The 17,432-nt window shown below is 43.2% G+C and overlaps 1 protein-coding gene across 1 annotated transcript in view; it reads left to right on the forward strand.

Moving 5' to 3' along the window:
* ADSS1 (adenylosuccinate synthase 1) overlaps positions 1-16,967 on the forward strand; it is a 41,631-nt gene extending 24,664 nt beyond the window's left edge. The window contains exons 9-13 of the mRNA XM_090034140.1: positions 566-720; positions 2,610-2,734; positions 5,804-5,901; positions 8,135-8,284; positions 10,655-16,967. Coding sequence (XP_089890266.1) covers positions 566-720; positions 2,610-2,734; positions 5,804-5,901; positions 8,135-8,284; positions 10,655-10,707 — 581 coding nt within the window. The 3' untranslated portion in view covers positions 10,708-16,967. The remainder of the gene's footprint in view (positions 1-565; positions 721-2,609; positions 2,735-5,803; positions 5,902-8,134; positions 8,285-10,654) is intronic.
* Positions 16,968-17,432: the final 465 nt, after the last annotated feature.

The following is a 17,432-nucleotide window of genomic DNA, read 5'->3' on the forward strand; positions in this document are numbered from 1 at the left end:
AGTCCCTATTGTGTGGACATCGTGTAGACTGAAGAGCCTTTTACTGCAGCCCCTCTCTGCGAGATCTACAAGACAGCAGAGCTGTCTGATCCAAGGAACTGGAAGGCCTCATACAGCCTTCGGTGCCATGCTGTCTAGGGCTGGCACCAAAACCCTTTCTGTGATATGTAAGTTCATGGAAACACTCCTCTGTACAGGTACTTTATGAACAGCCCCATCACAGCCTCTGTGCTTTATATGAGTGGTGCTGAGGGCTTCATGAATTTAATCTTCACAGCCAGTCTTAAATCAGGTGCAAGGGATGTATGCATATGACTTCATGCACTGGGGCATACTTCACTGTGAAAAGAATGGAGCCCAAAGCATAAGAAAACCTGTGATTTTCTGTAATTGTCAGTACGAGCATCTTAGGCACTCTAATACCCCAGTTACATGATGTAGGAGCCCCAGTCTGGAAAACTAATTCATGTGAAATACCCTTTACATTGCTAGGGAGGAATGCCTTTGTTTTTCATCTCCTTGGAAACAAGACTGCATCTGCTTTAGTTTGTTTTCTTCTTGGCAGGCACATACCCATTTGTGACTTCATCGAACTGCACCGTGGGTGGTGTGTGCACAGGACTCGGTGTTCCTCCCCAGAACATTGGTGAAGTATATGGCGTGGTGAAGGCCTACACCACAAGAGTGGGAATTGGAGCCTTTCCCACTGAGCAGATTAACGTAGGTTTGACAGTACAGCACCAAATCTGTAGAGCAGGGGTTGGCAATGTTTTTGGCTGAAGTGCCAGAAACACCCCAACCCTGACCCATGTCTTGACATGGTGTGCCAGAAGCAGACTGTGGGGGAGCTGCTAAGGGCCCGATCCTTGTTGATGGCAGTGGCTGCATGTGAACCTCTGGGCCAGTGGTGGTGGAGGGGCTGGGGTTGCACTGCCCCAGCCCCTTCCATGCCCTGCACCCCAAGGTATGCATGCAGTCACTGCCAGCATGGAGCTGATGCCAGGGCCCTGGAGCCCAGTGCAGCTGTTGCAGGCTGCCTGCTAAAGCTTCCTAGAGCCTGGGCCAGCTGCACACAGCTGTACTGGGCTCCAGAGTCCTGGCACCAGCTCCACACCGCTGCCTGGTGCACATGTGCCTCAGAGCAGATGGTGGGGGAGGGGCCTGGGGTAGCACAACCCTGGCCCCTCCCCTGCCATCCACCTCAAGGCACGTGTGTAGACACTACTGACATGGAACCTGGCCAAGGACTCTGGAGCCCAGTACAGCTTTGGGCAGCTATAGCAGGCAGGCAACAGGCTGCAAACAGCTGCACCGGGCTCTGGAGCACTGGCACTGGCTCAGTGGCAGTGGTGACTGCATGCAACTCTCCAGATAGATGGTAGGGGAGAGGCTGGCGTTGCACTGCTTCAGGCTGCTCCCCCACTGTCTGCCCAGCGGGGTGCATGCAGCTGCTACTGGCACAAAGCCCAGCTGGGGCTCTGGAGCCCAGTGCAGCTGTTTGTAGCCTCTCAGCTGCAGACAGCCCAGTTTATGGGTAGCTTCTGCCAACCATGGAGCCCAGGCTGCTTGCAGCAGGGCTTGCAGCCTCCCAGCTGCCTGCTGGCAGCAGCCTGGGCTCTGTGGCTGGCAGCAGCTACCCAAAGCCTGGGCTGGCGATGGTGTGCCAAGCAAAATGACCTCATGTGCCATGCTCTGGCACACATGCCGGGGGTTGCCAACTCCTGGTGTAGAGCAACCAAGAAATAAGGTCAATAGGACTGAACACTTAAATAACAAGGTAATGGGGTCCTGGTGATCTGTAATTGCCAGCATAACTCTTGATGTTACGTAGCAGCATCAAGAGATCACATTCACGAGAGCAGTTGAATTACACAATGAACTTAGACGTTTATATTTAAGGAAAGGAAATACCATTACGATGATAGTGTATTACAGTGCCTTGGTCTAGCATAACAAATAGCGTGATACAGATGCTATCATTTTATCTGATGGCCATGAGTGCATTACTGTAGCAGCTGTTTACTGTAGGCCAGAACCTTCAATCCGTACTCAGGCATAACTCCACTTAACTTCAGTAGGAGTTTTGACTGTGTGTGGACTTGAAACTACAAGATACAGTCCCATGTCTAAGGGTTGGAGATGTTCTGAATGATTTAAAAAACAGCTGGTGTGTTCTTCAGCCAATCATGTACAAGCTTATAAAAAAGTGTATTTTTAGTGGGGGTGAGGACAAGGAGGATTTCAAGGGGCTGACGGTTTGCTTTTTAAGGTGTATGTTGTATTTACATTGTCAAGGAGCTGCATAACTTCATTTAAAAATGAGTTATCCACCCATCAGCCAAGTCACTGGTCTAGTCTAGTTCTAGATGAAGGTGACCATAAACAGACACATTTAAAGAGTATTTTGGAAACAACCTTTCCCTGCTAATTCCTCTGCTATACCAGCTTCCACAGATGGAGGATATTAGTCCCTAGTGACATTCCTTTTAAGAGAACTAAAATTTGCTATTTAAAAAGAAAAACAAAAATAAATAAGTTGCCTGTGCTGGCTAATGTTTGTTCCCTTTATTGGTGAAACACTATCAGTGTCTTTCTTTCTCCTCTTTTAGGAAATTGGAGACCTCTTACAGTCCCGAGGCCATGAATGGGGTGTAACCACAGGCAGAAAAAGACGCTGTGGCTGGTTAGACCTTGTTATTTTGAAGTATGCTCATATGATCAACGGATTCACTGCGTAAGCATCACAGATTTTGCGCTACATTTGGAGCTGATAATTTTGCTCTTTGTGGAATAAATATGTGGGTAACGTTAAGATCAGTCCAGTTAAGTGTTACAACCAATAATGTGATTTAATAGAATATTGTCATAGACACATCAGTCTCTGGCTGATAATATGTTTATTCTTGAAGCGGGTGATGCAACAATATTCTGATAAGGTTTTTGGTTTTTTTTAAACTTTATTTATATCAACTGAATGGGATGGAGTGAACAAAGATAGATTTTGCTACAGTTTTTCATTATAACATTCTTGACCTAATACATTCCATATGGCTTAGGTCAGGGATAAGCAAAATATGTCCCGCAGGCTGAATCTGGCCAACAGATTTGATCCAGCCTGCGGGTGGATAGCCGCCAAGTAATAGGACGTGGCCTATGGGTACGCACCAGCTTCAGCTGCTGTATGGTGCTGGGCAGGCAGGCAGCAGTGCTTCTGTTCAGCAGCATCAGCTGTGGACCTGGGCAGGGCGGCAGTGCCAGTTGTGGATGCTGCTAGTCGGTTCAGGAGCTCAGACGCAGAACCTGCCTTGGTTCTCCACAGCTGACATCGCCGTCCTCCCAGCACAGTGGAAGCTCCCACACAGCAGCAGCAGCTGTGGACCCTGGCATAAGCTGCTGTCACACCAGGTGGGGGCAGTGTCAACTGTGGACACCGCTGGCAGGGTCTGCGTCCAGGCTCCTGAACCTACAAGCAGCATCCCCAGCTGATGCTGCTACCAGTCCTCTACAGCGAACTACAGATCCAGTGTGTTCTGGAAGAAGAGGGGAGAAAGGAAGAGAGAAGAGAAGAAACAGAGAGAGAGGGAGGAGAGACAGGGAAAGAAAAGAAAAGAGAGAGAGAGAGAAGAGGGAAAAGAGAGAGAGAGAAAGATGGATGTGGCCCTGGACAGGTTCCCAAAACTCATTAAGTGGCCCTCCAGCCAAAATAATTGCCCACCCTTGACTTAAGTCCTGATCTGAAGTGAATGAAAAGACTCTCATTCACTCCAGTTAGCACTGGAACAGTTTCTTACAGTAGAGACTTGGAGAAAATAAAGCACATGTACCCTCAATAAAGTGAACATTATGGCTCAAAGTGCACAGTAGTCAGTACATGTTTTTTTCCAGTATTGAGGGAAACCATTTTTCCATATGGCTATGTTAAAAAAAGAAACAGTTTTTAAAAAAACTGATTAAAGGGCCGAGATTTTGTTGATATTTAAGATGGCCAGGCAACTTGAATGGAAGACAGGTTCAATCACCGGTTTTTAAAATTTTAAATGTATTTTGAAATTCCATTTTTGAGGAAGCATTGACTGCTTGATGCAGGTATTTCAGATCATAACACTGTCAAGCTAAATTAAAGCTTATGCGCATCTGTACACGTGCTCTGAGGTGGGGAGGGGGTATTTTAATTAGAACAGCTCTCAGGTGTCACTCTACTTAAAAATGGCCGGCAGCGTCTCGTGTTCAGCAGGGGACACTGAATACACGAGACACTGCGGCACGGGGGAGTGTTCTGATTCGAGCTCTTGAGCACACTCAGCTCTGATGCACTCTAATCAGAATGTGTCAAAGCACCTGTAAAAGTGCCTATATCAGCTTGTGGCTAGTGCTAAACATAACAGCTAACCTGAATTATTGCTATGAAGTTTAATTTTAAAATGTAACATCGTTTTGTACATTTGAATTTTATGTAACAAACGTCCACTAAAAATATGCCCATAATTTACAGACTTGCATATTGGTCAATGCAAAAGGGCTTCATATGCACAAATACTTGAACCTGCAAATTTTACAGCTGCATATATAGCGATTGCTGAAAATTTGGCCAGGTAGGTTTACTTCAGCCTTGCAAAATTAACCTTTTCTGCCAGCCTGGTGGAGTAATTATTTTTAAAATATACATTTTATCAGTCAAGAAACCAATAAATGAAACAAACTTGGTTCACTATTTTTTTTTTAAAATAGAGTATTTACCTAAGTCATGCTTTTCTATCACATATAGAGTTCCCATTTTGTGGAAGTATTATTAAAGAATGGTTTGGTTCCCTTCTTATTTCAATGACATGTAATCACTACTCTTTTGTTCAGACAGCTGTATCAGTGCTGCAGACCTTTAACACATAGGTCACAAGGGAAAGTTGATGCTGCAAGCAACGCAAAGAACAAGTAGCCCAGTGCTTGTCCTTTCTCCCCCAAATCTTTCCAGACAGTCCTCACATTTTTAGTCTTATCCTCCTTGACCCTGAGTAAATGTAACTGTGAAATGCACACATGCCTGGCCAGATGCTTAGATGTTTGACCTTTATACCCACTGAGGATCTGGCATGTTAGTTTTAGAAGTGTCTAACGCCTGCTTTAAAGTGCAGTCTGTCTTAAAAAGTATCTCCGTGAAATGGCTTCTTGGCTGCCTTGTTTGTCTTTTGATGACTTCTTTATGAAATGTTTCAAGCCAAGAAGTAATTGAGAACCTTTTTAACTTATCCAAGGACCTGAACGCTAGACTGGAAATTCTTCTTATGATGTATCATCAGCAGTAATGAAGACTCTCTAAGACAAATGATGCTGTGAAGGGTAACTGATTAGCCCTGTACCTGGAATTTAATCAAGAATTCTCTTGGTACATAAAACCCAGCTCTTTCTCTCTCAGTCATGTCAGTTCTACATTGATAACAGGAATAATTAGCAGTATTAAGGTAAAGGGATAATGACTGTCCACAAACAAGGCTAGAAGTGATAAATAAAAGTGCCGTTTTACTATCGAGTTTTCTGGGCAGAATTGCATTTTAAACGATACAGTTAGTAGTGTTTGTTATGAGCAGCTAAGTGTTTGGAAGTAAAGCTTGGTAATTCGGTTTTCACAGAGGCATGAATTCAATTAAGAAAGTTATTATTTTAATATATCTGCATATTCCTGTTTACCGGGCTGGCTGAGCTTGGTCCATGAGCACAAAAGTAGAAAAAGCAGGTGGAAGGGATTAAAGATGATGACGATAGAAGGATTTATTGTGTGTGTAACTTTATCCCATGTTTCTCTGAACAGTCTGGCATTAACAAAACTGGATATTCTGGATGTCCTTGATGAGATTAAAATTGGTGTTGCTTACAAACTGGGTGGAAAAAGAATTCCATATTTTCCAGGTAATGTTGAAATATTGCTGTTTTTCTCTGCTTTCTGTCAAGTGGTTTACACTTAAAAAAATTAGAGCTGATCTCTGTTTTTTGCCCTACACCTTACATAGGACTGTACAGACATAGAAGGTGGGTGTAAAATACTCCCAAATCAGAATAGTAGCATTTTACACTTACAAGATGCTACATTGCCATAGCAAGACGCTATGGTGACACACCTCATTGCTACGGCGACGTAGTGTCAGCGGACACAACCAGTGATGCTACGCTACTGTCCAGCAGCTCATTGCTACTGTGTAGTAGGGTTGGAAATGACCCATGCGCCGCCAGGACCACACAGTAGCAGTGCTGCACAGTCATTTAGTGCAGTACCAACTACGCAGCTGGGCACACATGTAGACATGTCCACTCTACGAATTGTTACACAAGGTGTAGGTTGACAGAAATTCTAGCCTTTGGCCCTGTGTTTACAGCCCTATTGAATTTTTGTTTCATTACAATTTACCAATGCATTTTAATGTCTGATGAACAAGAGTTGTGGCTAGAGGAGCGTGTCAGTGTCATAATGTTTTGCCAAAGAAAATGAAATTGAAAATGAGGGTTTATGTTATGAAAGATGAGACTGATGCAATCAGGGCAAAGTTGTTTGTTGGATGCCACTATAATAAGCAGCAATCAACATGTAAGTTAGTATATATTTGCTGCAATAGTATTTCTGTTAAAACTTTTTGGCTTTTGTTTAAAACAATATTTCATCTATTGAAACAGCTTAAAATTTAATGATGTACAACCCTATAAAGTTTGGTCACTCTTCATGCTCCGCTTCTCTTACCCAGATGATTTTCTCCAAGTCCAAGGATTCTTGGTTTTTTTCACGTTTGCTCCTTCCCCTGAGAAGCCATACAGTGCTCCAAATTATTTGTGGTCAAGGCTTTAAAAATAACAACCCAGAAGGGTATCATGTGCCCAATTCCCATTGAATTTCAAGCAGGAGGGCTCCCTCTAGAGGTTCTCAGTTTAACTCCTGAATTGACTAAAATGGCAACAGCAAGTAGATACCTCTCACCCATGTGCTATGTTCCCTGGTGCTATAACAGTCCTGTGCCCTGCTGATCATGGTAGAGACTAGCCAAGAATTGCTCCCAGTGAATACAAATACATATGTATTTAGAGTGCTGCACACAACGATCCATTAATTCCACTAGCCCTCTTATCTTCCAGACTAACTACACACAACCTATACTACCTAATAGTACAACACAAGAGCTGTGTCTACATGAGACGCTGACTGCGCAATCATTACTGAGTTACTGTACAGTAGTGCCAACAAATGTCTTTTTTGTGACACTACTGTGCAGTAACATCACATCACGATTGTTGCCATGCGATGCTATTGTATCAGGCTGCTGCACAGTCAGCTTCTTGTGTAGATGCGGCCAGGAACTTCTTAATTTCTAACTTGAACTGAGCAGTCAAAGAAGGCACTAATGACTGAATTACAGCATCTGTTTCACTAAACTGCTCCGCCTCTGACTTGTGCTCCCCAATGGCCAGCTTCAGTAGGAAGAATGGAAGCTAATCTAGCTACTGTCTAATCTGTGCCCTGAGCTCTTTGCTGGGAAGCGGGAGATACAGATTCAAACTCCCTCTGAATAAGGGAAGCTTAGAACCTAGGTCTTTTGCTCCCTGGGTAAGTGCCCTACCCAGTAGACTACTGGGTTAAGTAGTAGAAGGGCTGCCTGTGGCAGCAAACATCTGCATGCTTTTTCTGCAGCTAAAATGTTGGGATTTGCTCAAAGTTTTATGTGCATGCCTGGGTGTTTCTGTTCCCCCAAGTAACTATACACCCAGAGTGCAGCATATGGAGTATGCCTAGAAGGGAAGTACCTGAAGGATCTTGATCTAGGGATTCCATTTTTGCCATTGCTTGTGGAGCTGACCTGACAAAATAAAACTACTGTAGATAATTGTTTCCTTATCCTCCTAAAAATATTACTTCAGCTCTGAAGTCAATTAAATGGAATGTGTCACCAGACCCTTGGGAGTCAGAATGGTCTTTCTCAGGAAGTTTTAATTTATCTTTAAGTATGCAGTAATGAGGGAACAAGTGTTTGACATTATAATATTCCTTTTTCATGCATTGGATTTAAATGTTACCAGACTTTTTTAAGATCAGTCTCCATATCCAAGATCTGTTTATGTGGAACTATTGTCTTATTCAGTATTAACTGTGTTTCCACAGCTAACCAGGAGATACTACAGAAAGTAGAAGTGGAGTATGAAACAATGCCTGGGTGGAAAACTGACACAACTGGTGCGAGAAAATGGGAAGACCTCCCACCCAAGGCACAGAATTACATACGATGTGTGGAAAACCATGTCGGGGTGCCAGGTAAATGTTCCTTTGGCTGTGCCCATGGGGATGCCATGGCATGTGAATACAGCTATGTATAAATGTTCAACCCACCTAACTAGGTTGGCCCTTTCTGGGATTGGAGCTGTGGGGACATGCGGAGAGGAAGCAGTAGACCAGATCACAACTATGAACACCAGGGCCTGCATGCTGTGTGCTCTTTCTGCTTCCCTCCTCTTCCCTCCCTGCCATCTTCCACTCACCTTGCTTGTTTGTAGTGAGGGGAGGGCTGCTTCTTTCTCTTTCCTTTCCCCCTCTCCCATTTCTTTGAGCTGCAGGCTGGGAAGAGTATCGCATATAGATGCCTGCACTGGAGCCTGCTGTGCCTAGTGCTGCCACTGTGGCTGATGAGGGTGGTATCAGAGCCATGAGACTGAGTTCTGCCTACAGGAACTAGAAGTTTTCTAGATCTCCTTTGATGCCAGAAGCTAGGCTTATTGCCAGGGCAGGGATCTGGAAAGTATTTCCCCCATACAGCTGAACCAGGAAACAGACATTTAGGTTTTCAGCTTCCGTTTGGCATCCAAAGACAGTTTGGCAGGCTTACATTATAGTTGGCAGTGCCATGTCACTGTGGGGCTAGAAAGTGTCTTGAGTGAGGTTCCTGTAGCTCTGCAGGCTGCCTGGGCACAGCATAGTATACACAGGAATGTGTCACCATATCTCATGCAAAAGGGTTCTACCTCTTTTTTTTTTTTTCCTGCATTCAGCCTGGAGAAGGGAGCAGGCTGGAGCAAAGTCAGGATCCCTAGACAGGCTTAAGGAAATTGAGGATACCTGACTTTTACACTCACCCTCATGCTTGTAGTGTCTAAGAACAGCACCAAAAGAAGCCAGCTAGGTACTAGGGTGGCTGTTTCAGTTCACAGATTCATAGATACTTGGGTCATAAGGGACCTCAATAGATCATCGAGTCCAACCCCCTGCCTAGGCAGGAAAGAGTGCTAGAGTCAAATGACCCCAGCCAGATGCCTATCCAGCCTTCTTTTAAAGACCCCCAAGGTAGGGGAGCGCACCACCTCCCTTGGAAGCCCATTCCAAATTTTGGCCACCATTATTGTGAAGAAGTTTTTCCTGATATCTAGCCTAAATCTGCTTTCAGTTTGTGACCATTGCTCCTTGTTACCCCAAGAGGCGCCCTGGTGAGCAGAGCATCTCCGGTTCCTTGCTGCACCCCCTTAATGAATTTGTAGGTAGCCACAAGATCACCTCTCAGCCTTCTCTTGCGGAGGCTGAGGAGGTGCAGGTCCCTCAGTCTCTCCTCTTGTCCTGTAAGCCCCTAACCATATGAATGGCCTCCTCTGGACCCTCTCAAGTCTATCAACATCCTTCTTGAAGTACAGTGCCCAAAACTGGATGCACTACTCCAACTGCAGTCTGACCAGTGCCGCATAGAGGAGAAGTATCATCTCCTTGGATCTGTCTGTCCTGCATCTGCTGATGCATGATAAAGTGCGGTTAGCTTTGCTCATGATTTCGTCACACTGACGACTCGTGTTCATCTTGGAGCCCACTGTGACTCCAAGGTCCCTTTCCGCTTCTGTCCTGCTGAGAGGGTCATTCCCCAGCCAGTAGATGTGCTGGCGATTTTTGCACCCTAGGTGCAAAAAAAAAAACCACTCTGCACTTGTCCTCGTTGTACTGTATGCACTTGTCCTTGTTGGGTATCAGCTTTAAATGAAGTTGCAACCTCAGCATTAAACCACTGTGGGCACGTCTACATGTGCCCCCCACGGTGCAGTTGTTACTGCGTAGTCATTTAGTACTTGCTTTAGGAAGTACTAAACGATGGTGCAGTAACAGCCATTACTGCCCCGCCCTGGCAGTGCAGTTATTTTTAGCAGCTGTGTCGCTGTAGTAACACACTATAGCGAGGTAGCTCATTGCTGCGGCGATGTAGCATCAGCATCACAGTTTGCGCCTGCTGACGCTACAGCGAAGTAGCGTCACATGTAGACCCGCCCGGTATGGTGCGCATGCATCACTGTTCCCTTGTCCACATCAAGTATCTTTACAATCTGACCAAACATGCTAGCTGGGATATAACTAGACACCCTGTCACTCACAATAATGACAGTTAAACATGTAGTAGATGTAGGTCACTCCTCTATTAGCGCTTTGCGTTCATGGTATGTGTTTTCAGTGTCAGTCTGGTCTGTGTTATAGCCCAGCAATACAGTAAGAGAAGAAAATATAAATAAAAACAGACACTTGTTCTCAGTACTTTTAGTGTTGAAGTCTGATCATTTTGTCCTGACGCGTGACTTAAAAATAGAAAAATGATTAAAATTCATTCAGAATGCTGTTTACACCCAGGAATTTTTCTAATGGTTGTTTTTTCCTCCCTAGTTAAATGGGTTGGAGTTGGAAAATCAAGAGAGTCAATGATCCAGCTATTTTAAACAAACAAAGAACTTCAGTGATGAAAAACACAATTTACTGTTCATCTGTTCCTTACTGCTCCCAAGTTACAGTGGAGATGCTGTTTAAAACCAAAATGTTCTTCTAGGAGATGAGTAGAAACAAAATGCATATTCTGTACTTTCTTATTTTCATTTACCTTTCAGCTTCCAGTAAATGCGACTATTCAATGATAAAAATCTATTTGGTAGCCACTATCACAAGAATTGCAAAAGCATAAAAATTCAGTAACTTGAAATCAAGAACAGGAGTGAAAATATATATATATTTTTCTTTTTAGTTGTGCCATATTACTATTCAAAGTGTTTCACATCCATAGGCAGTTATTTCTTCACACTGTTGCCAATATCAAACATTTTCCAATACTTATTAAGCAAATGCAGAACTGTAAAAGCTGGATGTATTTTTCATTGCAGGTTCTCGAAATGTTGTGTCTATAGGTTGGCAGTGATAAGACATAAATTACATTGAACTTTGGCCTTTTATGTAGACCCTCAGTCCCAAAAATAATCCAGTTTGGTAGGCATTTTTAATTCCACAAAGCGAGGCAATCACAATTAGCTGGAGGCCTGTGATTTTTTTTTTTTTTTTACAGCCTACTAATGTGAGAAAAGGAAAAGTGATTGTATTGGAGAGCAGTGCAAGCCAGTAACTGAGGTAACTTCTGGAGATGGGCCAAACTTGAGACAGGCGACCTGTCTAGGCGTTCCCTCTCATAGCCTCTTTACCAACAGGCACTCCATGTAGGGGCTGTCGGAAGTGCTGTCCTTTCCTCCTGTGCAAAATGGAAGACGTAAGAGGAGTGGGTAATGGCTATAAAGGCCCTAAGGCCACAAAAAGTATCAGGGCCATTGGAGCCAACGTAATATGATGCACCCTCTCTATGAACTCAACGTTTGTTCATTAAAATCCCTTGTGGTTCTCGCCACTTAGAGGTGGGTGAGTGATGAAGAACCAGGGAGCAGCAGCGCTGTATGCCATGCTCATCTTCAAACCTCTTGGATTTTCAAGCACAAATCTGTGCATGACTAAATGTTGCTAGGTGGAGCATGAACTCCCCTTCACAGCTTTTGACCCCACTCAGCAAAGTTTAGAGGATGATATATGTCCTTGAGGAGGGAACATATGGCAGCTCAACTCAACAAAGCTTCTTGGGGAGAGAGGAGCCGCATGGAGATCCCCAAGACTTCCAAGGATGGACCTGAATTTCTTCATGAATCCTCAGATTCCTAATTGCTAAAAGGCCACACTCCATACCCCATCTGCATGGCCCGGATCCCTCTTATAGAGGGAAGAATGCAGCAGAAACGGAGATATTCCATAATTTGTGGAATTTCTCAAACCACATTTCCCCTTCTGTGAGTTTTGTTCCACAGAGGGAGAGACTATTTATGGCATTTCTGAATGCTGTGGGGTATATCCAGGAATGGCATCACAGCCCCAGCCAGTTCACGAAGCCTTAATGCCAGGATGTATTTTGTGAAGTTACCCCTTTTTTGAGGTAGCCCTGCCAAGCAGGATGGCATACAAATACTCAGAAATGAGTACCTCAGTACATCTCTAGATTATCACACATATGTTAATGCAGTTTCTCATCTCTGACATTTATCTGGGTAGTCTTTGACATTTAAGGTCTACTTTAACATTTAAGGACAGCCATGGCTGGTATACCAACAAAGTAGTAAAGTACTTCATGTGGTGGGACATATATGCCCTGCTAGTTGTAGTAAAGGCCCTTTGCACCCTCTTCTGGTGGCAGCACAGTTAAAGTCCAACTCCATTCAGCTCAGGCTGGAGCTTTAGGCCACAACTTCATCCTTTACGTCTAGTTCTACGATCACAAAGTCCCAAGTCCTAGCACCAGCTCCGATTCCTTCAGTGGCCTTGAGCATGTCATTTAGGCATTGCACCTCAGTTCTGCCACCAGTAAAATAGTGAATAATATTACTTCCTTACCTACCTCAAATAGGTGCTGTGAGGATTGATGAATATGGGCCAAATCCTGCCATCCTTGGTCTGTCTTTAATCAGGCAAAACTTCCATTGCGTAGTCAATGAAAATCCTACTGGCATAAGGGCAGTAGGATTTGGACTCACTTGATGTTTGGAAAGTGCTTTTGGAAGGTACTTGATAAGTACTAAATATTAGTAGTACTGTAAAATAGAGCTTATTTTCTGAGGCACCCTAAGCATATACACTCTTGGGCGTAGATTCGTCAAGTTTCTTTTCCAGTCAGCTCAGCCTCATGTTGTCCATCCACTAGACCAGATGTTGGCCACCTTTTCTGGCCATGGACCGAAATGACCCACCCCAGGTCAGAGGCGGGTGGCCAGGTGCCACGACCCTGCTACTGCCACCACTCGTCTCCCTGGCAGCACAGGGAGATCATCCGTAGAAGACGCCCCCCACCACAAACAACACTGAAACCCTAAGTCAAGCCAACGGTTTCATAGGCCAGATCCAGCCCGCAGACTGTAGACTAGATGATTTGGATTCCTTTCCCAGCCCACTATGCTTCGGGACATATTATTAGGGCAAAGCTGTTTTGTTTGGACCTCGGTTGGTTTTATTTATTAGGTCACTGGTGCTCAACTCTGGCCCACAGGCCACATGCAGCCTATGAAGCTGGTGTAAACAGCCTATCGCTGCCATGCCAATGCAGAGGAGCACGCCTGTTGCTTGTCTCCTCCTTTCCCCAGAGTCTGAGCAGCAGTGGTGTTCACCTGTGCTGATACGCCAACAAGTTCAGAGCTTTCATCCAGCTCCAAGAGCCCGGGAGTTAAGCACAGCCACTATTGCTTGGCTCCTTTTTTCCCTGCTGCTGAATTCAGCGGTGGGGGGTTTAGAGGAGGAGATCAGCAGCGACGCTCAGCTCCTGGGCTCCACAGCCCCATAAAGACTTTGGCAGCTGGAAGGGGAAAGGCAGTGCTGGTCTGCTTTTAGCAACTGCATGCATGCATGCCCATGGGGCTGTGGTATAGCCCTGCTGCTGTGGAGCAGAGCACGGTTCCACTCCCCCCTTGTTCCCAAAGCACATGGCTCTGCCTTCAGGGGACACTGGTAGGGCACAGGGAAGTGCGGGGAGCTGAAGTAAGATACAGTGCTGTTAGCTGGGCAACCTCCGTCTGTCATTTGAAAGAATTATTTAATTAACTTGTGTAATATTATGGCTGGTCATCTTATTTTTTGTAACAATTCTAAATTTTAATTATTTTTAAAAAATTGAAAAGAATACTGCAGAATATTAAACCTCTTACTTTGAATTAAGATGCCTAAAATTACTAAAAATGTATGTTTTCCTTTCTAATATTACTTAAAATTCTTACTGTTAGGATATGCCAAAGCACAGCTCTCTAATGCTTTTCTTTGCAGCCCTCCATTTCTAACTGTAAGGTTTGACCCACTTGTAACAAAGGTTGAGCACCACTGCATTAGGGCCAAAGTGAGCAATGATTACACTTAGCATACTATAACCTTTGGAATAAATGATTAACCCTAAATAAATTATTTGACATATATAAATGAAGCTATTGTAAATTAATGGTCACAAGAGCATCTTCTGCTTTACCTAGACCTATATTTTCCATGAAATTGCTTACCTTTGCATTTAAGACCTTAGCCAATTAAGGCCCATAATTTGCAGTACACCAAGAGGCAGTTATCCTATGACTGGCTTTTTTTAGTAACATGACTTCTGGCATTTCATTTCATTGCATAGCTTTTTAATCAAAATATTTCTCCCACTGAATTTGGGGAATAGTGCCACCAAATTCAATGTGAATGGATTCAGGATTTGTTTATAAGCTTTTTATAATTGACGGTAATGTTGGCCTTGATAAGAAACATGTTTGATATAAACTATTTGGCTGTTTCCTGTACAGACTATCTGACATTCGATCTGTTGTTTGGAACTTCTTTGTAAAAATAATCAATATGGCTAATTTTACTTCTCCTTGTTCCCAAGTTAAATGCAATAATAATGATTTAATTTTGTTGATGTATTATATTGTTAAGTATACTGATAGAAAAATAAGAGAAAATACCTACTAGTCTGGTATACTTGGTTTTAATGGACTAAATGTAAAAAAGCAACTGTTATTGAACTTTTCATGTAAAGCAGTGTATTTAACAGGTTCATGTCATACTTGACATCACAATGTGGCCATTATAATGAGGTGTATAGTTCTTAACAGATGTACTTAAGGTGTGCAGGTACACTTTGGATATTTTTGTATTTTAATTCAGCTGTCTATGCTGTCCTCGCTATGGTCTGGTGCACTTTATGAACTGAAAAATAAAGTGAAGGGGTTTCAAAATAAATGTGCAAAATGTACAAACAGCCCCTCATTACACACTCATAGATGCAGATTTTACAGATACAGTCTTGAATTCTCACATCATTTTTTCACCCTCAAAGGCAAGTCAAAACAAACTTACAATAACAAATATTTCCTTTTTATGAATATATTCCATTATGTGTAAAAGAAAACATGGGCAATTCTTTCCTAGTGTTTTAATACAAATATCAAGTTTTGTCTGAGAAGCAGATAGTTTATTTCTAGCTATAAGTAGCTGATATTTACATTTCAGTCTTATATTCTCTGGATTAGATAGGGGTGTTCAGCTACTTATAAACCAGGCTTTGAGATGCTACTGTCTCTGCTAATTTGGAACCATGGCTAGCCATTTCTAAATGATTGGGAGGAAAGCTTGGATCAATAATGAAGTAGAATTTTTCCCTTTGAAAGTCTTCTGACTAAGTCCAATGAGTTATTTCTATACATTGCTTTGAGGAAACTTGAATTAACTTCCCACAACTTTTTATTAAGAGCACAAGACTGGGAAAAGTAAGGAAAAAGTGGTCTGAGCTAACACAACTAAAGCCAGCCCCTAAGACATGGAGGAGATTCAGACAAGTGGGGTTAGGATTGATTTTTCAGGAGATTCAGTTTTCTCATAATCTTCAGTAACCAGTCTGGAACAGCGGGATTTTTATTGCATTGTCTTTATCCAAGGAGCAGCAGAGCAGATTAATACATTTACTGCAGGTGATGTCTGAGAAGGGATTGGGTGGCAGTCAATAAACATTGCTGAGGCTGACATGCTTCCTGCCAGTCACATAAATTCATGCTTGATGGATTAAGCCTTGTCTGGTAGCTGAAGCCTCCAAAGCAGTTTCATTGCACTCCATAAGGTGCAAGACAAAAAGAGGGTCTGTGTTGTCTTTTCCAAAGCTACAAGTACATATCAATGCCTGTCCCCTTCTTAGTTCAGACTGGAGAGAAGGGAAAGGAGGAGGAGCAGGCTGATAAGCTATTTTTCCTTTGTAGAACTGTGTTGAATAAACAGCATTCCTGTTCCTACCCACTTTCTAATACTAATGAATATTCACTGAGCCAAATCTCCCAGCCCCTACTTCTTCCTTATTCACAAACATGAGTGGGCCTGCTTGCATGGATCACAGTTCTCCCTTAAGGAAATGGAGTCCCAACCCATTTCCTCGGCAGCATCTTTCTCTTAAACCCTCCCTATTAGGTCTAGGAATTTCTGCAATGGGTGGCTGACACATCATCCCTTCCACTAGGGATCCTGTCAGGATCAGAGCAGAAAGAAAATACAGATCTTCACTGTATTCCCCTTCATGCTGTAGGACACTCCATTAAACAAGCAGCCTCAGGAATTATCAGCTGCAGAAATGCTGGTTGCATAGGTCTACTAGAGCCACGTTGCAAAGGAGCAAGGAGTGCCAGAGACTTTGAGCCTCTGCATAGAAATCCCTGGTGACACTTGCACCTTGATGGATTTACAGCACCTGTAGATTGGCTCTACAGTCTGGTGTATTAAGTAAGGGCTCCCTTACAACCAACAGAGTTTCAGAGAGAAACCCATGCAAAGAAAACCTTGCGAGTCATAGTGCTAGAACCAGGCCCTAAATGAATAAAGACTGAGAAGGGACATCAAGTTTTGGCCTGAAAAGGTAATTTATGTTCTGCCATATTATCAGGAAATTGGTAGTTCCAAAATACCCGATTGTGTTGCTAAAGATTTTTCTGCCTGTGTTCATTTTTTTTAATTCATTGAGACAGTCTGTATTAAATGTTTGCCATTTATAAGCACTAAATGACAAGAAACATAAGACTCTCTTGGGGCATATACAGTGCATAGTATACTTTTATGTAGCAAAATTTACCCAGTAGATGCATTTTTCAGAGGATGAGAATAAAAAAGATTTTTACACTGATCTATCAAATGTCTCTGTCAATCTTTGTTTCCTTGTCCCCTAAAAGAAGAATGACCCTCTAATTGAGTGTATTTGCGGTTTAGAGAAGACATAACCTTGTTTCGTACAAACTTTACTGCAGAAGTTCAGTGCACTCGCGCCATGGTTTAAATTTCATGCTTCAGTACAATTTATCCTCCAGCAACATTAGTTTCCCAGAGATATCTTTATACCACTTGACACATGGAAATGTAGTTCAAAAAAGTACCTGTCAGCTACTGAAATCTTTTAAGTGTTCTGAGGAACAATAGTTTCCTTTTAAGTCAAAAGATACAAATGTATTGATGAGACCTACAGAAGTTTGACACGCCACAGGTAATTCAACTGTGTGGAAATGTTCAGCAGAAAAAAGAACGAGTCTGCACTCATGACCATTTTCAAAGCAGGAACGCACCTACTTTTTTGCTCTGAACTACAAAACAGGCC

This window comes from Crocodylus siamensis, chromosome 2 (assembly GCF_052110815.1).
Source record: "Crocodylus siamensis isolate JL-2025a chromosome 2, ASM5211081v1, whole genome shotgun sequence".
Classification (NCBI taxonomy): domain Eukaryota; kingdom Metazoa; phylum Chordata; order Crocodylia; family Crocodylidae; genus Crocodylus; species Crocodylus siamensis.